This window comes from Cynocephalus volans, chromosome 9, assembly GCF_027409185.1.
Source record: "Cynocephalus volans isolate mCynVol1 chromosome 9, mCynVol1.pri, whole genome shotgun sequence".
In the NCBI taxonomy this organism is placed as follows: Eukaryota; Metazoa; Chordata; class Mammalia; order Dermoptera; family Cynocephalidae; genus Cynocephalus; species Cynocephalus volans.
Window position 1 is genome coordinate 66,458,605 of NC_084468.1, and position 24,424 is coordinate 66,483,028.

The window sequence follows — 24,424 nt, forward strand, 5'->3', positions numbered from 1 at the left end:
TAAACTCATTCAAGGTCAGTTTAGCTATATTAGGTGCTTATTATTTGGGTTCTTGCTGAAAGTAAAGGATAGTATGGACAGGTGAGGATTTAACTATATTAATACATAAAAAGTGCTTGGAAGAGTACCTGGCACATAGTAAGCATTTTAGAAGTTTTTGCTATTATAAACATTATTTGAAATTTGACCAAATGAGGGTTCAAAAAGAATTCGCAAGACAACAATAATAACCACAAAACCTAACAAACATCCTTCTGTTTAGAGGCATACTTATCCTAGACATTTTGAGAATCAAAAAATTCCTGAATACAATTAATCATAAATATAGAATTTACACCTTTCTTGTCACATGCTTGTATTTGAAATAATTTCTACACCAGCCCAGAGCTGCCACTCACTTTGAAATCAAAGGTGTAATTGGTGTAAGGCATCAAGTTATTTTCATAAGCGCTCTTAAGTTGGAAGCCATGTGTAATTCTCCCTTCTGAGCTTCCATTCTTTCCATTGCAGCTGAAGTTCATAAGACACTCATTGTACCTTAGTTCCTTGAAGTCTTTATGGTTGTCAGCTACTCCTCCATTGCTTAAATATTCCACAACACCTAGTAGAATAAAGAAGAAAGGAACACAACCATTTAGCATTTAGTCCTTACACAAGCATTCACAGCCAAGACCTGTTGCCAAGTGGATGCATCAGGTTCAGAGTGGTTTTATTAGGCTAAGCCATATGAAACTTTTTTCTTGTTAAAAAAAAGATCAAATAGCAACTTCAAATGATTCGACTGAATTGAGGGGTATTTCCCTACTTCAGAACAAAGTATCAAGATCACCCAGAAATATCCTCAGCTTTCTTAGTGGTTCTTCAGGCTAAAGATGAATCCCAGGTCCTAGAGTAGCATTCACCAGGAAGGTCTTGACCTAAATGTTTTTGGCATATCATTCTAAACCACAATCTCTTTAGTATTTCCCCACTCTATGCAGTAAATCAATGACTTTGGGAATATATAAATGTAGTATACATAATAAAAAATCATTTACAACAAATGCATCTTCAACATTTCAACATCTAGTGTCAGCTAGAAAATATTGTTATTTTGAGCTTAAGTGAGTTTTCTCAGTTTGACATATGCTAGAGGTGTACCACTTGGCCAAAAATATTAGATGTGTCCAGTATCACAGCCCTTACTTAGTATGATGACTGGTGAACTCTGTTAGAGTCATCTCTTTCTGTTTGTGATCAGGAATGATAGTAAGATAGAATGAGTAAGTGATGAGCACAATGTCAACATGTGTGAAGAGCTCAAAAAGTTATTTATCTAGCATTTACTACATGCCAGACACTGCCCTAAGTGCTTTACACACTGAAACCTCACAAACAACTCTATGAGGTAGATAAACTGATTATCCCCTTATTAAAAATGAGGCACTTAGTGATAGATTGCACAGCTCGTAAGTGGCAGAATGGGGATCCAGCCCTGACAGTTCGGCTCCAGAGTCAGCTATTTTGTGCTGCCAAATGACAGCTACCTGCCTTAAATAAATCAAATGAAATAGGAGGAAAACTTGTATTTGAGAGCAAATCAATTCAGACAAAGCATTAAGAAAAGACGATGTGATTAAGATGCCAATTGGGCTAGGGGTTGAAAACAAACATTTGTAAACAATGATTTCAGCATTTATTTGCTAAGAAGAGAAAGATATTTTCCAGCTTAGTAACTTTTTTGAATATTCCAAGTGTAGACATTAAGGTTACTTTATATTTATTGTTGAATGATTATTTTAAACAATTTTAAATAGCCTCGTACAGTAGTGATAATATATAAAATTTAGAATATGCTTTGGTAATAGCAAAAGAGTAATTCTTTAATGTTTTACATTTGAAATTTAGTATCTAAAATGCAGAACTGATTTTACAAAGATCTAAAATAAGTTTGGGATATAAAATAGTTTAGTGGAGCTCAAGAAGTGAAATCCTAGGAGAATTTGATCATTCTTCTGTACCTAGTATCAGTATTCAAATATCATTTAATGAATTTACTTTAAAGTTACCAAAGTTATTACACTAGGTAGCTAGCTACCTGTGATGAATATTTTCTGGTTGCCCTTTCAGATCATCCTTCTCCACAGCACTCTGTGCCCAGGAGGCTGATCTTTACTGCATCAAGTGCAAACCCCTCCCCCACTATAGCTTCTAGCTGGATTTGGTCAATGGGCAGCCCTGGCAGGAGATCAGAGGACAAGAGAAGAGTAAGATAGGGGTACAAATTCCCGTCTCCCTTCTTGCTGATTTACCAGGGATTGACTGCATCATTCAATTCAAAACCATCACTCCTATTATATGTCCCGCTCCTACAACTGTAACTACCATTTTCAAGTTCTGATGACAGTTCCCACCACTTTTCTCTTTAGGTGTAGGAGTGGAAAAGGGACCCTAACTCCCCTAGTTAGTGCCAAAGTACTGCATCATTCATTGTTTTATTATCCTTAACCCCACCCACACCTTTGGAAATAGCTTCTTTATTAAACTTTCTTCAATTACCCTGTGTCCCATCCCTGGGATTCTCACCGATACATTCCCTAATTTAAAAGATAAATTCTCTACTCAAAAGTAGCTGGCTTTTGAACTTATAGTAAAAACAAAATTGAAAGCAACAAGGAAATGATGCTATAAATACCTGAATCTGGCAATGAGTTAAGATCTGCACATAGCACCAGCGGGATGGAATTAGGATCTGCAGTTGGGCTGCCAGGCCTACTAGAGGCTTTCTCCAGAATGTTTTTAACCTCTGAGACAAACATCATGGTCTGGATGAGTTTCACATCAGAATACTCTGGGTCCCAATGCATGTGGGCATTTGCCACTATAAGCAGCTGTTTGTCTGCAGCATGAATAGGCTTCATACCTAAATTTAAACATTATAAAAGATAAGGTTATGCTTTATGTTTCAAGAAAAATAGTGTCTTAAGGTTTTCTCAAAAAGATCCATAGCCACTTCATTACTTCTTTCCAAGAATTTATGCCTTCCTTTTATCTCATAAAGTAGTTCTTAGACACTAAAGGGCTGAGATTCTGGTAATCCTAATATGGGGATTTTACTCTTCTAGATCAAGTCAGCAAACTGTAGTCCATGGGCTAAGTCTGGCTACCCAGATGTTTTTGTACAGCCTGAATGAGCTATATGGATGATTTTATACTTTTTAAAGGGTTCTTTAAAAAAAAAAAAAAGACTATAATAGAGACCATATGTGGCCCACAGAGGCTAAGATATTTACACAACCTGGCCCTTTTCGGAAAAGCTTTGCTGACCCCTACTCTCTACATGTCCAAGTTAGGAATTATACCATGGTATAATGAACATCTGATGATAGCATCTTGCATTTTATACGTTCTTACTTAGTTTTAACAAACACTTTTAAATATCTATCATTTAAATGTCACAATAACCCAGTGAGGCAGGCTTTCATTATTTAAGTTACCTATACCTTAATTTAAATTCTTCCCACTGTCCAGTACTCATCCAACCTTGCATTTCCTAAGCACAACAGTGATGAGTCAGTAGTAAAAGGCAGTAACATAATATTAACCTATACAAAATAAGAAAGTGAATTTGCTGCCCAAACAAATTCATACCATATGCCCAAATAAAGTTATTTTAAAAATGAAGATTAGGGAATAGTATGCTCTTAAAGATTGAACACTAGGGTTTTAGACCTGGCTTTATTACTAATTATTTTGTGTAGTCTTGGGCCAGTCACTTAACATTTTTGATGCTCAGGGTCATGTGGAAAATGAGATACTCAGCTAGAAAATCCCTAAGGTTCTTTATTTTCCTAAAATTATATATTTTTTAATTCTTTCAAAATAAACATTAACATGGTACTTTCCAAATGGTGGGCAGAATAATACATTGATAATTGTAAAAATTAAATTTAATATAGTTAGTTAACACATGTACTGACAGAGAAAGATATCCATAAAATATTTAATGCATAAAGCTCAGTATGCATGGCATACTATTTAAATAAATCTATATACATATATCCTATATATTTATATCTCTATAAAGAAATAAACAAAAGCTATTTCTGGAGAGTATGAATGAGATGAGTGGTCTCTCTCTTTTTACTTTATATACTTTTGGACTGTTGAAATATCAGTGAACATAAAAAACTTAATTTTTCTATTGAAATTTTATAGAAATGTCTCAAATTTATCTATTTAAATATAAACTGGAGAAAAATCCTAATTGTCTAAGTCTGCTATTTTGGTAAAGTTAAGTTTCCTTCTAGTCTTACCAAGCTATGATTATTTTTAATATTGAGAAAACAAGTAACTGAAGTATCTGTTATATGTGACAGAAGTAGTCATTTTTAAAGCAATTTGATCATAAGATAAATACTTGCAGCCAAAATCTTCTAAGTTGTCTCCTTTTCCTGGAACTATGAAGTGTTAATTTTGTCTGTCAATTAAATATTCATGTATTAAATATTAAAAATCTGCTCCTTCAAAGGAGCCATACGCACTTTCTATATTCTTAAAGTCCCCTTCTATGAGTTGTAAGAGACACGTATTTCAGAATGTGGAAGTGTCTACTGTATAACTTAGAATGACTCTTCTATAAATTAAAAAGCAAGTAAGACTCCAAAAGAAATTTAATTTTCACAATACCAGAAAAAAAGTACCAAACTTTTGAGAATGAAAAGGACATAAAGCAGATAAAAATCGAAAGGTTAAAAAAGAAGAAAATTTGAAATCTCCTATCAAAGATTGTCTTTGATGATGAATAAACTGAAGAATGGTGGGAGAAGGAGGTTTGATATAAAAGTACCGTGTAGATGAAAGACCTGGCTCTTACCCTGACAATGACTGAGATATAACAAAGAAATTAGAGAAAATATGCCAAGTACTTAACCTCCAAGACAAAAAGAAAACATGTCATGTACTTAACCTTCAAGACAAAAGATTCATACTCAAGAAACTAAAAATATGGCTCAAAAGTGGACCAACCAAGTCATCGTAATTTCTGAATTCAGCCTAACAAAAACATTCCCTATTTCAAAAAACCTTTGAAATTAATGGCATATTAGAAATACTTTACATAGATTACCTAACAAGTAAAAAGGTCTGTAATAGGAGTGTAGAATATTCCAAGAAACCCTAAGAAATATATGATGCTTTACATGATTAGTGCTATTTTCCTGCCCATCTCCCTTACCATTCCTCAAAAGACAAAAAAATAACTGCAATAAATAGCAGCAAGATTTGCTTCGCTTGTTTTGAGATGGGAAAATTTGGGATGGCATTTATGTTTAATAAGAATACTTTAAATTGCACTTACCTGCTCCAAATAGTTCTTTGTGGACCTCTAATACCACAGCGACACCAATGTTATCTTTTGTCATCACTCTGTTCAGCATAGCTTCGGATCCGTCTGAATTAGCCATTGCCACTTGGTTAAATTCCACTGTATGCTTCTGTACCAATGTAAATCTAAAAGGTACAATACATTATTATGATGATTTTAGGTACTTGGACCACCATGCCAAGACATTAACTGAAGGGGACACAAATTACAGATAATATTCACTGTTTCCCTCATCATTTTCTAGCTATAAGTGGCCATATGATCCAATTTTTAGACATAAGAAGTCTGATTACTGTAAAAACTTTCTTGAAGGCCCCACGTAGCAATGATGACATATATATCAATTCACCCTTTTATATCTTTGTTCCTTCTAGCTAGTGCCTGGAGGAATAACCACTATCTTCTAACCATGTAGTAAGAAGTAGGAGGGCAAAAGCCAAGCTTCTAAGGATGGGAAAGCAACTGAACCAGTTCTGGACTACCTATTTCTATACTTCTTTTTGTGTGAGAAAATTACCCTTCCCCAATTTGTTTAAGCTACTGCTGGGATTTTCTGGTATTTAAAGCTGCACACAATCTTAACTGAGTCCTTGAGTTAATGAAAAAGAACAGAATAAATTATCTACCTACCCTGTTTGCAGTTTTATTCGTACCACATCAAAGCATTTGTCAAGAAAATGCAGAAACACACCCTCATCTCAGCTAAGGAGTAACAGATTTTCCCATCTGGCTTTTACTAGAAAGCTGCAATTGGGTATAAGTGTTCAGAGAAACAAATTCTGTTAGATGAAGAAATGGATCTCCTTGTGATGATAGCTTCTGCACTAATAATAGTTTGGCACTAAGGAAAGAAAATACTAAGTATTGTAAAGTTGTTGGATTTAATAGAATTAGCCTAGCACTGACATTTAATAGCAGTGTGACCTTCATCAAGCCATTTGCCATAGTTTAAATGTCCTCCCAAAATTCATATTGAAGCTTGATCACCATTGTAACAGTGAGAAATCTAACTACAGTATATGAAAGGTGGGGCCACTGGGAGGAGACTGAATTGTGAGGGCTCTGCCCTCATAAATGGATTAATTCATTCATGTGTTAATGGATAAATAGGTTATCATAGGAGTGGCACTGGTGGCTTTATAAGGAGAGCAAGTGAGCATGTTAATATGCTCTAGCGCCCCTCACCATGTGATGCTCTGCATAGCCTCAGGCCTCTGAAGAGAGTCGCAGCCAAGCAGAAGGCCCTCACCAGATGCAGCCCCTCAACTTTGGGCTTCCCAGCCTCCAAAACTGCACAATTTAAGTTTATGTTTTTAATACATTACCCAGTTTCAGGTAATTTACTGAACTATTTTCACTAGATATCATATGGAGAGATAACATCTTTGCTCTCATAACAGCCCCCTTCCTCCTACCTTCCTTCTAGCTTTGAAAACAGAAGCATGCACATATCCCTTCAAAAATATTGACTAAAAGCTTACTATGCAAGCAGGATGCTGTGCTAGACAAAACAGTATTTCCTTCCCTGCTCCAGTTCTGAATGTCTCAGATATGCTGAGAAGTGTGAAGGGTCAAGTCATGTGACTATTTCTAACCCAAAGTGCTTAAAGGGAGTACAGTTTCCACCCTCTACTCTAATAAGGTGATATTTAAGCTGAAACATGAAGGATGAGGAGTTATCAAGAAGAAGGGGATTAAGAGCATTCCAGACAGAAGGAAAAAGTGAAAGGTCCTGAGACAGCAAAGATCTTTATGTTTATGCGTTAGAAAAGAATGAAAGGGTATGAAAAGATGTTGAAGATGAGAGGAAGAGGAACAACTAAAAGTTCCAAGCAAGAACATGGTATTATTTGATTTATACTTTTAAAGATCACTCTAGCTGCTTTGTGGAAAAGAGGTTACAGGGGCCAAAACAGGAATTGAGAGACCAATTAGAAAGTTTTTGAGGTTGTTTAGATGAGAGATGATGGTGTGGACTAAGGCAAGAGGAGTAAGCAGATTCAAAATATGTTCTATAGACAGGATTGACCATCCTCCATATCAGACTTCTTCAAACACTTTTAAGCAGTGGAATACCATTTTCCAAACAATTTCTGATAATATTCCTATACATAAAACAGATCAAAGCAGTATTATGTTAGAATAAATCAGTCACTGAAAATAGTCAATGTGTTTTGATGAATATAAAAATTTGAAATCAGAGGCTATAGATAATTGTAGCCTTATATCAGTCTCAGTATCCAACTGATTTCTGTATTTTGTTTTGGTTACAAAGTATTAATAAAGATCCTGATTCACATACATACACAGAGATAAGTGGCAAATAACTGGACTTGCACTCAGAAAAGGCAAGCAGACAAACAGAAACTTGATTCAGAAGTCGGCACTAAAAACAAGTCAACTAAGCAGCACATCAGGAACATGTTAGTGATTTCCAAAGTGTTAAAATTTGGTTTTTGAAACATCTGAATGAATATGTTATTTTTAAATTACAGTTCAATTACTCGTATTTAATTTTTGAGATAACTTCTAAATATTCATAGAACTTCTAAGGCTTATTTATAGAAACCTTGGGTTCTGCAGGAAAGTTTAAAAATCCTGCTTAATAGTAATATTTTTAGTATTGGAGTAATTTTACTTTTACCAAAGTTAGGTCATTGTTTGGGGAGTAGGGAAGGAACTGCAATTCTTATTAGAATGTCTTTCTTAACTAAAAGTTGCTTCCCTGTATTTTTCTTCCATTTCTTCCATTAAACTTAGATCTAGATCTTTTGTTTAAAGAAATACAGAGCAAATCTAATTTCTCTTCCATGTGACACCACTTTAAATATCTAACAATGATGTCAATGCTCTCCCATCCCAAGCCTTCTCTGGAAAAGAAATGATCAATTCTTTAAATGATATATGGTAGTAAAAGTTGTTCACTGGAAAAATTTGAGTTTACCCAAAGGTGCAGTACCTAGAACTGGGCATAAATGAAATACTGCCTCCTTCATTTTTGACTATATGTTTTTAATAAAGACTAAAATTGTACTTTGGAAACAGCCATATTAATTATAAGCCAAATAGAAACTAATATATATCTAAAATTTTTGGTCTTTTCACTCTTAAACTAGGTCTCTTCAGTCCTGCATTTATAGGTGCTTAAAAACAAAAAAGTGGGAAAAAATATTTTATTAAGTTAAATATTATATTGTAGAGATCTTGGAACAAGGAAAATTATTTAAAAAATTAAAAGTCACTTATAACACAACACCTCTATTAACAAGTCAATGTATTTCCCCAGACTTTTCTCTATGCATATGCACACATATATTTTTACACAAATAGGATAACAGTAAGTTTATATTCTATCAGGGACATTGCCCTATAACATTAAATATTCTTCAAAATCAATTTTTATGACTGCATTATAGTCCACTATACAGATTGGCTATAATTTATTTAGTGTGTGTTGGACACTTAAATTACTTCTGAAACACACTATTAACTAATGCAGTGATAAACATTTTGCATATAAATATTTTTCTGTACTCACAGTTGACTTTCTTATCCCTCCCTCTTTTTCTTCCTTCCATTAATAATCTAAAAGCAGCAAACTTTATCTCTGTTAAGTATCATTACATTAGTTTCTGCTCATTAGTTCACTCACTCAAATATTAAGGGCACTTTGAAACTCCATTCTATTTTTCTAACAGATTAAATATCACTGCCAGTTTTGGGGCATTTAAAATGTGTGTATGTATTCTATTTCCTTTCAAATAATTAAAATTTTCAATAGGGCAGAATAACAAAAATAATAAAAGCTACCCATTACTGAGGATCTACTTTGTAGCAAGATCTCTGATAGGTACTTCGTACTAAAGTCTTAAAATTTGCACATGGAGATATACTGCCTAGACTGCTCATTAGTCATTAGGGATTGCTTCAGTTGCAGAGAGCTGCTTACCTAAGTTCACACACTTCTGGGATCACTCACACCCAAATACAGATCAAAAGCAAAGATAAAGATCCTGTGATTTTGACCCCTGGTGGTTTAACTCTCACAGGCCATGTCAGCTCCAAAGGTCCTTATGGGGTCAGCTGAGGCTGCCAGGCCTGCAACACAACTCCACTTCTCTCTATGTCCAATCTGCTTCCTCTTCTTCCTTTCTAAAGGTGCTGATTCCTAATAGACTCCTGAATATCAACTATCTCAGAGTCTTCTGGAGAATTCAAATTGCAACACAAGGTATCACTATTCCCATTACAAAGATGAGGAAAACTGAGGCTGAGCAAGTCTTTCTTTCTGAAAAATGGGATAGTTCATCCATCTTCCAAATCCTAAAACTTTTCCTATTCTCCAATATTCACAGTAGATTACCCATGCCAGTTCTCTAACTACACTTTCGGAAGACCTTTAATACCATAAGATATAATTATATTCATCTGGAAACCTAAATAGTTAAGGCAGTTTAGTGACTCTTGGCTTACCAATCTCATCTTCTTGGTTAGCCAATCTCCTCTTCACCTGGTATTTCTACTTTAAAGAGAATGCTCAATAGATATCATGACAGCAAAACAGAAACAGTATATCTATTTTCTCTTGACTACCAATTAGTGACTGCACAATCTGCAATGGATCTATCCTGTTCTTATTACTTAAAATACCTGCCTCATGGCTTTAGCACTTTTACCAAGCCTTTGCTTATTAATTTTCCTGGTAATGATCATAGGTTTATAAAACTTCCTTCTTAAATACATGCTTAGTTATTGACTTTTCTTCATTTAAAAAACAATTTTTAAAAAACGAATACTGAACAATTACTGGGTTTATTAGATGCCTCCAACTAACCCTCCAATTTTCTTCCTCATTAGTATAGTTTGTGATTGTATTGCCATACTTTTGACTTTTAAAACTTTCCAATTTTATTTAGTATCTTTGGTTTCAAAAAGTTCAGAAAAATAAAACTAGTTTTCCTAGACAGGGTACATATGTCATTAAAACTAACGCTTCCTTCCTTGATGCTTAGAAACACTAAACAGGACAGACTCACACACTCTCAAGTTTTATCACTTCAGCTTCAGCAAGAGTTAAGAACCAAAGAGATGGGTGAGAACTAAGGAACCAAAGAAAATTTCTTCTTTCTAGTGAGAATTAAATAAGAGTATAGCTATTCTTCTTGAATCTTAAGAATTTCTCAGGTACTCTATGCTTTTAAAAGAAAGGTATTTCCAGCATTAATGCTGATAGTTGTAATCTCCTACAATTTATCTTTTTTCTGTTTATTATATATTTATAATATAGTAAGAAATAATTATCCATATTCTATCCATACTACCTTAACAATACTACTTCTTTCTTTCCCTTCCCACACACAATCAAATGCACTCCACTCTGCTTCTACTTTCTGTCTCACAGATACAGGGGTAACATTTTGAAATACAGAGGTGAAGGCCTTCATTCCTTTTATTAGGTGTTTTAAATTAGACATACTGGCTTATAGTTATTTTCCAGTCATTAATCCAAGCCACAGTAAATATGTAAAATCTTAAACTTGTCTTTCTTCTAATACGAGGGTATTTCGAAAAGTTCACAGAAAGATTCATATTATCTTTTATTTTTTTTCATATTCTATTCTTCCACAAACTTTTTGAAGTACGCTCATACTTTAATTCATTCATTATTCATACTCTATGGCTAGTATGCTGATCCTATGAACATTATTCCTGAAGCTGTTTTATTTTATTCTAAGAATTCTTGTGCATATTCATCTTTTGAAAAATCTAAACAAAAGGTCAAATGGGTATAAGAAAGAACATATATTATGAAGACTGATATGAAAAAAAAAAAAAACTTCTCACATGATTTGAGAAAGATTATTAGGTTGACTGCTTCAAATGCAGGAAGAACATGTCCCAAACAGCCCTTCAAAGAAATAACTCAATTTCTTACCAACTTGTGGTCTGAAAATAATTTTATGAGCTGTGATAGGATTACATTAGTGCTAGAGAGAGGACAGTGAATGCCAAGTACGAGGAATTAAAACAATCTATAGGGCTTAAGTAATATTCCCTCCCTGAATTCATTTACTATTGAAAAGGAACAATGTAGTATAGAGTCAACAAGACAGTATGATCACACAAAAGTTAGCTCTGACCCTTTCTGGATCATCCCAGCACTTTTAAAACCAAACCAAATAGAAGTTCTTCGTGTATACTCACTATAAGATGCTATAAAATGTGTTCTTGAGTCCATTTAAGTAATCATCAGAATGCCAAAAAATAACTAGAAAAGATAAACTAAGAAACTAGGATAACTAGGTAAGAAGAGTAGATAAACACCATCCTATTTTAGTACAGCTCTTTTAACCACTGAAAGCACTTCCACCTTCTTTATCATTTTAACCTCATAAGAAAACTCTGAAGCTCAGTGGAGCAGTTATTATTATCCATATTCGAAAAGTAAAAAAACTACACACAAAACCATAATTTTATGTTCCAGATTGAATTAATGGGAGAGTTAACAGCAAATGCCAGAAAATCAAAATCTCATTTTTAAAAAAAATCATGTAAATCCTAAATGCAACCACCACCTACAACAGAGCAAATTAGTAACTAAGAGGCCAGTGAGATAGGAGTATCACAATAGATCATTTTGAAATGATACTAAACTTCTGAATGCACTCTTCCCATGCACAAAACCTATAATAACATGGGAAGTGAAGGACATGGCCTTACTTGGCTCCTCTGAGACTGGAAGCAAGTTAGAAAGCAGAGGCAACAGAGCAAGAACTAAGTACCATGACAATCTAAGTTGTTCCCAATCCTATTATGAGAGACTGCTTCTTCACAGTGTAATGGTTACACTGTTCTAAACTGCTGTCCACCTTTCCTTTTTTAATTGATTTGAAATACAGCATGATCAGAAGATCAGAGCTGTTAACCTCAGGAAGAACAAGTAAGTCTAGGCTCTAGATCTGGTTTCATCTCTATTTTTTTTCCATTTTGGATTTCTTACTGTATCTGGCTCCAAGACCCCATTTCTACTAACAGTTAAGTCTACAGGACAACATATGGCAAAAAGAAATTTAAATTCTGAGTTAAAAAATTGATCTATAATAAAGGTTTCTACACACACATGCACACACATATATATGTTTACTTTATATGTATATGATATATAAAATATTATATGTACATAATGTACAAAATGCTTTGGACTGAAGATAATACTTGAGATAAATTACAAAGCAAAAGCTGACTTCTAGCATTTTATCAATCAAAATTCTATTTTCTGGTATTTCTATGCATCCAACTACCAAAAAAAGATGTTCATAATGATGACCAAAAGGTGCTGCCAAATCTTGAGATACCTTCTGAATCCCCTAAAATTAAACTAAACTAGAATAATGTGATCTAAAGAATAGTTTATTGTGTTCTAATTCTCTGATTATTGGTAATCCAAGTCCTACTGCCTTTAGTAAGCAATAGTCTATGCTTTCATCATATGGAGAAGAGATTTTTATTATAGTGTTTTACTAAAAATAGTAATTATTATAGTTTGTATTTATTGTTACCTACTTTGTATCACTATTTTCTGTGCAGGATTAAACAATCATCGATGAGGATTCAGAATTATCAAATACTCTGGTTTTAGAGGAATAAGATATGAGAAAGAGTACAAAGTATTCTTCTACAGCTATCTTTGACTTTGTTAGTTTTGTAAACCATATTAAAAAAATCTTACAAGGTAAGCATATACAAATGAGGAAATAGGTCCAGAAAGGGTGACTCATTCGAGATTATACAGCTAAATGAAGAGGAGAAACACTTGGCTTCAAAACTCACAGTCTTTTCTCTACATTGTATTCTCTTTCCAATCTGAAGAAAGAATAAAGGTAGGGCAGTGTACTTTGTGTTAAATTCCAAACAGTTTGGCATTAAATAGTTAGCTAATATAACATGAATAAATATTTGGTGCTGAGACAGAGAGTGGTTTAATCCTATTACAGGACATATAGTCCTGCCATTCCAGGAAAGAAGTTCAGAGGAGATACAATGTAATAATGTATCAAACTCAAAGTCTTCATCTGTTGCCAGGTCCAGGTTACTAATTAGAAAAAAAATTGAGGAAGGAAAGAAAAACAGATGATGCATCAAAGTATTTCCTATGTACTCATTTCTTAAATAGCTCACAGCATTTTTAATAATTCAAAAATCCATTTTCAAATATCCAATGTTTAAAGTTTCTCAGATAACAGTTATAATTATTTCAAAACCTGAACTATTTCTAGTAAATTATCAAGAAATTTTAGATTTTTCCTTTCAAAACTATGAGGGGAATGATAAACATCTTCCATATCATCTTGAAAGGAACAATGGCAACTAAAAAAAAAAGCTTGATCGTAGATGTCTCAGAGTTATCAGTGCATTAAGCTATGGGGTTTCAAGAAAATTTGTGTATGAACCTAGGTAACATATCAAATTCAAGGCAATTTTTCCAAATGAGGTAACCTTGTAAGAAATACCGGAAGCTTGAACAAGAAAGCCTAAAAATTCAGTTTACTACAGTGGTTAAAAGCACGGACTGTGAAGTCAGACTACTGTGTAACCCTGGGCAAGTTATTCAATCAACAAAGGTCCATGCCTTTGTTTCCAATCCTCAGAGGTTGGTATACAGCTATTTCTTTATTAGCTGCTTTCAAAATTAAATTAGACAATTCATATAAATAATTAGAAAAGGCCTGACATGTGGCAAACACTATGGACGTAATAGCAATTGATATTTTAAACTTCATAAAAAATTACCAAACCACTAGAAGAATTTAGTATATTCTGACCTCAAATACTACAGAACTGTGCACTAATTGTTAACCAAAATGAGAATATCTCTACTAAAAATCCATGGAAAGACAGGAAAGTACATACAGATAAATGAGAAGAAGGGCAAATATGAGAAAACTTCAAAAAGTTTGTGGGAAAACAGAACTGAAAGATAATACAATTTTTTCCACAAAATCTTTGAAGTACCTTCATGTCATTCAAATTCACTGAATTTGTGCCATGCTGGTAATATGCCTGTATCAATAAAAACATTTTAAACAGATAAATATTGGAAAATAGCCACAAGCATATTCATGCTTATCCTATAAGTAGATGATTCCCTATCTAATGTATTAAATCGAAATTACTAACCATGGAATTCAACCTCACTCAGACCTCACACATTTCATTTTCCATTGTCCCATCACAATCAATCCTTTTAACTCTCATCTCGATAAGCTCTGTGCCTCTCTTCTGTCCTCCTTTACCTATCTATGCATTTCTCTACTGGATATATATACGATATTACATTATAATTGTCTTGCATACCTATCTTTTCCTACTGCATTTGAGCTTTCAATGAGAGCTAATCTATCTCTGTGTCTATTGTGCCCAGCACAGGACTTGTAACAAAGCAAATGCTCAGTAAGCATTTATTGAATAAATGATTAAATACATATATGAAATGTTAATTGAAAAAAATTAAAAGGATAAAATGAATGACTCTGAAAAAGGCCAACTATCAAAAAAAGAAAAAAAAAAAAAAATCACAGAAAGAAACCCAGATCTCTTATTGTTAATTTTAAAAGGTACCACTTCCCCCGACCAAAACTAATATTTTACTTTATAAAAATATATTTTGAAATATGATTATAAGACCGTATTCAAGTCTGTATTTTTAGTGTAATTTGGTAACAAAAGCACAAAAAATAATACAATAAATATCCTTGTTTCCAATACACAGTCTAACAAGGTTCAATTTGTATAATACTTTTTTTCTAGCTTTTTGTTTATTATATAGGGTCAAACCAAAAACAATTTTACATTTGTGGTAATTAAAAGGAATAAGTTTACTTTATTGAGCTTTGTTTCCTTAACTCACTTTTCTGTTTTGAAGAATATTGCACAACCGTCCACATGCTTTCTCTCCTGCTCAGACATGATTTTGGCACGTGACTTTGGAGAAAAAAATCCATCATATCCACGATCCTTCAATGCCGGCAGAAAGAGAGTGAAGTATTGCTCTGTTTCCACTTCCTGAGATAAAAGAAAAGTTACCATCTACATGACAGAGGAAAACTCTGATTAAGATATTAAAATGTTCAGCATCTGAGCAAGTTGTGATTAAGTTAAAATAATTCACATATCCATCTTACCTTATTGCTATCAGCTGCCATGGCAGCTTTTTAAACATGAAAGAACCAAAAAGTGACATGATTTTCTCATGCTCACACAGCTAGTTAGTAACAGCAGCAGAATTACATCCCAAGTCTCTTGACTCCCAATTTAGATTTGATTCCACTATATATCACTTCCTCAAGACTGGTGATTAAACAAAGTAAGTTGAGTGTATGATACATTATGTGGTAGGGAAAAGTAAATTTTATATACAGGTTGAGCATCCCTAGTCTGAAAATCTGAAATGCTCCAAAATCCAAAACACTTTTAGCACTGACATGACACCACAAGTGGAAAATTCCACACCTGACCTCATGCAATGGGTTGCAGTCAAAACACAGGAACACAACACTCAGTTTATTCAGCATCCCCAGGTATTCTGGTGACGCTACTGTGGCTGATTAGTTACTGTGAACATATTTTTTCACTGTATTAATGGTACGTCTTATTTTTTATTGTTAAATAGTTATGTGTGAATAAATGTAAGAAAATGATAGCCTATTGGTAGGATATAAATTCAGGGTCAGGAATGATGAGCATGCCAAACAACCACAGATTGTCCCACATGGGTGGCTGAGATACTGATACCATTTCTTTTTGATGGTTCAATGTACACAACACTTCTGGTCCCAAGCATTATGGATAAAGGATACTCAACCTGTATAAAGAGGTAATTTTAAAAATCATTTATCCTTCTGAAGCGTAGTGAAAAGGAATGATACCCAACAGTGAGAAACATAAGATCTATCAACAAAAAAATTCTACTTTAAGAAATTTCTAGGTAACTAAATACTAATCATCCAATGCTTTCTGTTAATTTAGTAATTATTAAGTTAGTCTATTTTATTCTTTAACCCATGAAATATTTTTAGCAAATCTTTCAAAATGAAATAATCAAATATGAAGATAATGATTTATGTATGAAGATGCTCATAACAGCATAACAGCAAAATCCCATAAACTAAATGTCCAATGGCAGGGAGAAGGCTACATCAATTAATACACACTCATATAACTAATGAGTTTTCAAGAATTTTAGTAACATGGAAAACGCATTAAATGCAAGATACAAAATATTCCAATAGTGTGATTTCAACTGTATTTTGAAATTTATCTGTAACTAAATTGGTAATTGAATAAAAAGAAACTGTGTAGAAGAAAATACTCCAGAAGTTTTTTGTTTGGTTTAACACCAGAGGATTTAACATAGCAACTATCTTTGGGATATGGAATTTGGTGTTTTCCTCCATCATGAATTATATTTTTACAAAATTATCAAATTCTCTTGAACACTTCATAATATAGTATTATTCTTATAATAAAAAAACAATTTCCTTAAATTATAATATTTTTATACCTCAAACTACATTTCAAAAGGTGTGATGATGTTATTACTACAAATACTAAACCAAAAGGTGGACAAATTAGCAACTACAACAGCCTAATTTTGTCTCTTTCTCCCCCCAATTCTGTGTCAGTCTCAATGTTTAGAAGAAATTCAGTTTTTGAGGATTTTTTTACTTCTTGTTATTTCCCAGGCAACATAAAAATAAATTATCATGCCACTCTACTACAAAAAAATGTTTAAAAGTAATAATTTTTCTTCTCAGGCTATGCCAAAAAGAATGCGCAAAAATACAATACTTAAAATTTTAAAACACCTTTAAGAATCAGTAAGTATTTAAGATGATGGTTAAGTTAATTAGCCTGATTTGATTGTTCCACAATGTATATATGTATTGAAACATCACACTGTAACTTATAAATACATACAATTATTATTTGTCAATTAAAAAAATCTACACCACCACCTTTAAGCACTTAAGGTGCTTCTTCAGTTAAGTTCATTATAATAAAGAATTATAAAACAGAAGAGTCTAAATTTCAGAGGCAAAAATGAATGATTTATACTGTAATATTTTTAAATGTTTATCTTTAAGGAACAATTGTGGGAAAGCACTTTTTTTTTTCCCCCGCAAACTCCATTGTAAGTTAAATTCAGATTCCTGAAAGAGTGGCACAATCTTTTTTAGTTTTCTCTTTCTGCAATACCAATAATTGGTTTATGAGATGAACTGTTAACACAGATAATGAGTGAGATTATTTTCACTTAACAAAGTAGTAAATAAATGTAAGTGGATAGCTATACTCAGAGAAATGATTTCACTGTGGAAATATATTAAAGGCTTATTAAAATTGTCCTTTCTTTTTCAGAAGAGAAAATAATTCCTTTTCAGTTTGGCTTTGAACACAGGATCTTCTCCCCAAAATAAAATCTATTATTTTTAAGTTCACCTTTAAGTTAAAGACAATTTAATTTCTATAGTGTTACCTGAAGACTAATGATATCTGCATCACAGTTAACAATTTCTTCCATAATTCCCTTTTTCCTGTATTCCCAGTTTAATGCCCAGGATGGGCAATAGCCATATAGCTGCCGGGTGGCGTATTTATCACATAACACATTGTAACACATAACCGTGAATGATGCTAAGAAGTGGGAGAAAAAACAACAGACAAAAGGAAGAAAATTAGGCAACTTATTCTAAAGCACCTGTACACATACTCCAAACATCATGATTATAAAATACATAGGGCAAAATTAAGATTTTGTTGAACTATATCTAATAAAATTTCATTGGAGTCCATCATACCAAAGTTATCTTACTAGTCTAGAATTAGACTAACAGTTCATATTTGAAATTTTTGAAAAATTTTATTTTAATGAATAAAAAATTAAAATTTTAAATCAGTGCTAATTTTTTGCATGTCATTTGCTGGGAAAAGCTTCTCTGTATAAATGAAACAAAAGTAAATTTTAGTTTCATTCTAATTAAAGAGGTCTAATTCCATTACTTTTTATTAACAACAGATCCATACTTAATACTTTTTTGGACGTCTTACTGTTCTCACTACTCTGAGCCAAAGAGTAGGAACTAACAAAGTTTAGTTATAAGACAATCCTTTCTGCCAATAAAATGTTCATTTCTAAAGTATTATAAAAAGTCTGTGAGCAAACTAATCTGCAGTTTTTACAAACTCCCCAAGTTTGATTCATATGCACATGCACGTTAAAGTCTGAAAAACCCTAATTTTTATCAATAACTCTCTAGCCTGGTTGCCCCATTAGAATCACTTTGTGTAGCTTTTTCTAAAAATGCTGACACCACGGGCCTGACTGCAGACTAACTCAGAATATTAGGGTCTGAGTATTCATATTTTTAGAAAGCATCCCTGTTGATTACTAGCATCCCAGGGCAGACATTGTTCAGAATCATTTATTTAAATAAAATGTGAGGAATCCAAGGTGAAGTGACACTTGATGTTGGTTCGGTTTTAGAAGATGGGAAAAGTACAATATTAAGAAAGACTCAGTTCACTGGTCCCCTGGGAGTCTGAATGGTGGCCATTTTGTACACTGGAGGCTAAATTTCAGTTTGAGTTGATACGTGTTCTCTAATTATTTATTTTGGAAATGACCCAGAAACATTTATAAGCCTCTACACTGTGAAGTGAGCACCTTAAGTTCACCTTACTCTGCTTCTCTGTATTTGAAATGTCCTTTGGGAATAAGGGGAAAAAAGGAAAGGCAGGTTGTCATTTGCTTCATTCAGATTTTTTCTAAGACTTTGTGAAGTGAGATTTTATAGAAAAGGCTAGAGATTGCAATTTCTATGATATATACAAAACTGTTTATATCGGTACCAATGCCTGAGAGTGAACCACCAATTTTTAAACAGAAGTGAAAATTACCCAAATCACTATTATAACTACTCTCCTATACTCTGTTTCTATCTGGAACCTTTTTCACTATCTGGGCTTGATTCCTACATAGTTTATCATAATGGTTTTCTGGCTATAAATCACACTTAATTACATTAGCTATTACACAGCCCCCCCTATGCATCAGAAGTAAAGGGCATTTTTTTTAAGGGGTGACACTAATCTTCTTTGCATCATTCCAATTTCCACATATGTGCTACCAAAGCAAGCATAATGCATTTTTAATAATATATATATATTTTTTTAGCATTCAGATTCAACTAAGGAAACACCATACATTTCAAGAAAAATCCATACTAGTTTTTCAATGATGAAAAACCTAAGAACACATTACTTTGGGAGTTAAGTATCTAATAAAACTTGTTTCTGTTTCTCCTTTTCTCACCAGAAATGTAGCTGTTCAATCTTAAGAAAGCTTTTCCTCAAGATTATGTTTTCTCATGTGCAAATAGGGATTACTTTGAATAACTTGAAAATGGTGCTTATAATATCAGAAAAGGAATAATTAATTCACACTAGGGAAGGCCAAGGATAAAATAAATCCACCTAACTTAAGACTTTGTAGAAAACCTTATCAGGTATTCCTTTTATTTGAACATCAACGTACATCCTGATAATAGAGTGTTATTGACACACTTCTATTGACATAGTGCCTCCTAAAACAGGCTGATACTGTGATTCTAGAGTGTGGTGGTTTAAAAATTACCTCTGGAAGACACAAAAATGTATTATATATATATATTTCTCAGTGTTATTAAAATGCAAATAGAACCATAAAGAAGTTACACTTCCCAATACCAAAACAAATGATTTGTTCTGAATCTTTTTATTTCTTAACAACAACAAAAGCCCAAAATTCACAAACCGAAGGGCTTTATATTGTTCAAAATGTGCATAATAAATTCTGTGATTTACCCTTCAAAAATTACTAAAGTAGCAGTGTTCAGTGACTGATTTAACCTTCATATTAAAATTTTCAGTTAAAATTCATATTAAAATTCAGTTAAAATTTTCCTTCATGTTAAAATTTTCATTTAATTTAAAAATAAAATTAGATATCATAAATATTATTACACTTGTGATTTTTTAAAAAAAGGCATTTGGAGAAACAATAATTCATAGCTCATTTTAAGTAGAATTCCCAAGCCTAAAATGTCTAATATGTAGTAAGAAGCCCTACAAATGCCAAACTGTTACTGGCCCCCACAAAGAGATAAACTTTTATATTTTCTACCTTACCATAGTTCTAAAAATACTAGTTTATATCCTTACATTGCTTAAATATTCACTCTGTACCATTTCTACACCCCTGGACTGGTATCATATTTTGTTGCCAATGTAGTAAATATATACCCAGTCTAAATAATTCTTCTGTAAGTGTTACCAGTCTACCTCTCAAGAAAGATAAAGTACCTAAGTAGTTTAAAATTTTTCAGAAGAAAATTCATTTTTACTAAAAATCACCTAATACCCTGTTGTGAAGATGCCATTTGGAAAGCTGTATTACAAGAAATAATTTTAAAACCAAGAGCTGCATCACTGTGAAAGATACAAGATACTTGTACATAGGCTTATCTTAGTGTGAACTTAAACTTTTTAAAAGTCTATCCATCAGTATTTTTAAACTAATATACCCATGGGAGGTAAAATGAAGGCCTGTTAATTATAGATCACGAAGCTCAAATTGCATTTTAAGTATTTCTGAAAAAAGTCAAAAAAGAACTGGAAAACTGTTTACCTGATGGCAGAATTTGGTCTCGTTCCTTTAATGTAATCCATGGCCTTGGAGGAAGCTGCTCTGGATGAACTGAAAAAATATTTTGTAAACATAAGTTAATTTCACATGTTTCTAAAATCAGTATCATTTAGTTTATAATGTCACAGCAATCTCTATTTTCTATTCAGCTGTAATTGCTCACAAACTGACTCAAAAATCTAATAACTTAATGAATATTTAGAAGCCAAAGGAAATTTAAGAAGAGTTATGCAGACCTAATATAAGAAAAGGATATTAGGAAACTCACTAGTGGCATTTCTACTTCTACGGTATTTATGAAAAGTACCTATTTAAAATCTTAAGTAAAACCTATGTCTTAATTACATATGTAAATTATGTGGACTCAGCCTTTTTCCCGAAATCAAAGCTATGTGAGATTCCAACACAATTAAGAACTGAAACACTCAAACATCTTTAAACTAGAAACAAATAAACAAACAAACAAAACGCCTATGAATGTATAATAAAAATTACTGAATTTTTTTTTTTTTTTTTTGTCCATTTTGTGACCGGTAAGGGGAACGTAACCCTTGGCTTGGTGTCGCCCGCACCGTGCTCAGCCAGTGAGCATACCAGCCAGTCCTATATAGGATCTGAACCCGCGGCGGGAGCGCTGCTGCGCTCCCAGCGCCTCACTCTCCTGAGTGAGCCACGGGGTCGGCCCCAAATTACTGAATTTTCTAATGGGTCTTTCATTTCCTTACTCTCTTTGATAATGTCAATGCAAAGCAAGAGGTAAGAATAGAAATACACTGTATAGAAAAAAGGAAGGCAATGCCAGTTTATTAACCATTTTGATGTTTCAAAAGACTACCCAAAGTATACTACTATGTTTCAACAGCCATACTTTTCCCAGAGAGAAATGAACATTATTTCACATATTACATATCTTGCCAGGAAAGAATGAAGGTTATCATAAGATGACAAACAAATCATCCAGCTGATTCAGTATACTGAATACAAGAAAGTAATCATGCTGGCTAGGAGTAACATGCTAGAATTTTGGCAACTGTTTCAAAAATGGAAAGCCAAATATAGAAATAGATTACAAAATGAACAAGTCTTTCTTTCTTCTTTTGTTTTTGTTTCTGCTCCCACTTATGAATGACTAAATGCAATATTTCTCTTTCTGTACCTGGCTTATTTCACTTAACATAATCTTCTCTAATTACATCTATATTGCTACCAGTGACAGAATTTCATTCCTGTTTTTATGGCAGTAGTATTCCATTGTGTATATATACTACATTTTCCTTATCCAGTTGTCCATTGATAGACATTTAGGTTGGTTCCAGCTCTTAGCTATGGTAAATAGAACTGCAACAAACATAGGAATGCAGGTATCCCTTCAACATGATGATTTCCATTCCTCTGGGTATACAGCCAGCAGCAGGATTGCTGGATTGTATGGAAGTTCTATCTGTAGATGTCTGAGGATACTCCATACTGTTTTCCATAACAGCTGCATTAAATTACCATTCCACCAACACTGTAGAAGGGTTCCCCTTTCTCCACATCCTCACCAGCATTTGTTATTCTCTGTCTTTATAACGGTCAGTCTAACTGATGTAAGATGATATCTCAATGTGGTTTTGGTTTGCATTTCCCTGATGCTTAGTGATGTTGAGCATTTTTTCATGTGTCTGTTGGCCATCTGTATATCTTGTTCACACTGTGTAATGATAAGAGTAAACAAAGAACTTTCCAGCTGTTGACATCCATATTAGCAAAATCTACCCTAAGATGGCTTGGTTAAAAACTCAAAAATTAAGAAACTCCTCAAAATAATACAAGTAAGATAATTTCTACATTTCGGTGCTTCCCAAATATTAAGTAACACATCACAATGTATCAGTACAAGTAAAATACATAGTATTCAACAACATAACCAAAGAGCCAAAAACATATAAAAGTTATCTTACCAGTAACCAGGGAAATTAAAAAGATGAGTTAGTATTTTTTTACCCAAGTTGACACAAAATTTTTAAGTTTAATAATATCAAGGGTTGATGATGGTGATAAGAAAAAGCTATTTGCATGTCTACCTGGTGGGGATATTAATGAGTACAGCTATCTACAGAACAAATTGACATCATCTTCTAAAATTTAAAACATGCATGGCCCTAAGACCTAGCAATTCTATTTCCTGGACTCAGCTCTACCTGCTTAAAGCAGCATTCAAAAAGATATTCATTACAACATTGTTTATAGTAGCAAAAGCAACAGTAAATGTCTACAATATAGTTTAAAAGAAAAAAGATATCTATGTGTTAAAGTGAAAAGATATCCCAGTACTGTTGAGTGAAAAGAAAAGACATGATAAAATGTGATATATTTTATTAGAAAATTTAAAAACCACACAGTAACAGTAATAGTATAAATTTTCTACTGGTATAATTTTTGTATATAAATACCCACCAGAAAGCACAAGGATATACACCCAACTTACAAGTGTGATTACCTATATGAAGGGGACTGGAATTAAAGGTAGTGGTCAAAAAATTTTAGTCTTACATGAATTTTAACTTTTTTCTTTTCTTTTCTTTTTTTTTTTTCAAAGAAGACAATATATCCATGTGAAATGTACACTTAAAATCATTTTTTTAAAGATGAAACTTCATGGCCAATGATATGTGAAAAGAAAGGAATTGAGAGTTATATAGGCTACTATAACATAAAATAAATATATTTGTGACCTAATCTGCCAAAGGGAACATCTCCAGCAAAGCCAGAGAGAGACAACCCATCCCACACCTCACACTGCCTAGCTGCAGTTGGTTTGATCTGCCCACAGTCGGCATGTCAGCTGAGCCTGGAAGGGGCAACAAAATCTACATGTTAAACCTAAACATTAAAGGGCAATTGTATGCTAAAATTAAAGATTTTAAAAAGATCAAGAGTCTCCTAACATAATATCTAAAATGTTCAGAGTACAAATGAAAATCACTAGTCATACCAAGAAAATCACAACTTAAATCAGAAAAGACTATCAACAGACACAATACTGAGATGAATCAGATGTAGAGATTTCTAACAAAGATTTTAAAGAGGCCATCATAAAACTGCTTAAATAAAAAATTATAAATTCCCTTGAAACAAATAAAAAACTAGAAAACCCCAGCAGAAAGAGAAATAATGTTTTTTGTTTTTTTTTTAAAAGAACCAAACCAAACAGAAATTATCAAACTGAAAAATACAATAACCAAAATTTTAAAACTTATTGGAAGGACACAATAATAGAGATAAAAGATAAAATCAGTGAACCTGAGAACAAATTAATAGAACTTAGTCAATCT

General features: G+C 33.0%; 1 protein-coding gene across 4 annotated transcripts in view; it reads right to left on the reverse strand.

Moving 5' to 3' along the window:
• Positions 1–24,424, reverse strand: part of CNOT6L (CCR4-NOT transcription complex subunit 6 like) — an 89,941-nt gene that overhangs the window by 5,461 nt on the left and 60,056 nt on the right. For 3 of the 4 annotated variants that reach the window (XM_063108289.1, XM_063108287.1, XM_063108288.1), the window contains exons 6-11: positions 21,090–21,158; positions 17,901–18,058; positions 15,273–15,427; positions 5,339–5,490; positions 2,675–2,902; positions 399–601 (exon numbers count right to left, since the gene is read on the reverse strand). In XM_063108289.1, the coding sequence (XP_062964359.1) occupies positions 399–601; positions 2,675–2,902; positions 5,339–5,490; positions 15,273–15,427; positions 17,901–18,058; positions 21,090–21,158 (965 nt within the window). The remainder of the gene's footprint in view (positions 1–398; positions 602–2,674; positions 2,903–5,338; positions 5,491–15,272; positions 15,428–17,900; positions 18,059–21,089; positions 21,159–24,424) is intronic. The other variant, XM_063108290.1, reaches the window with a different exon arrangement.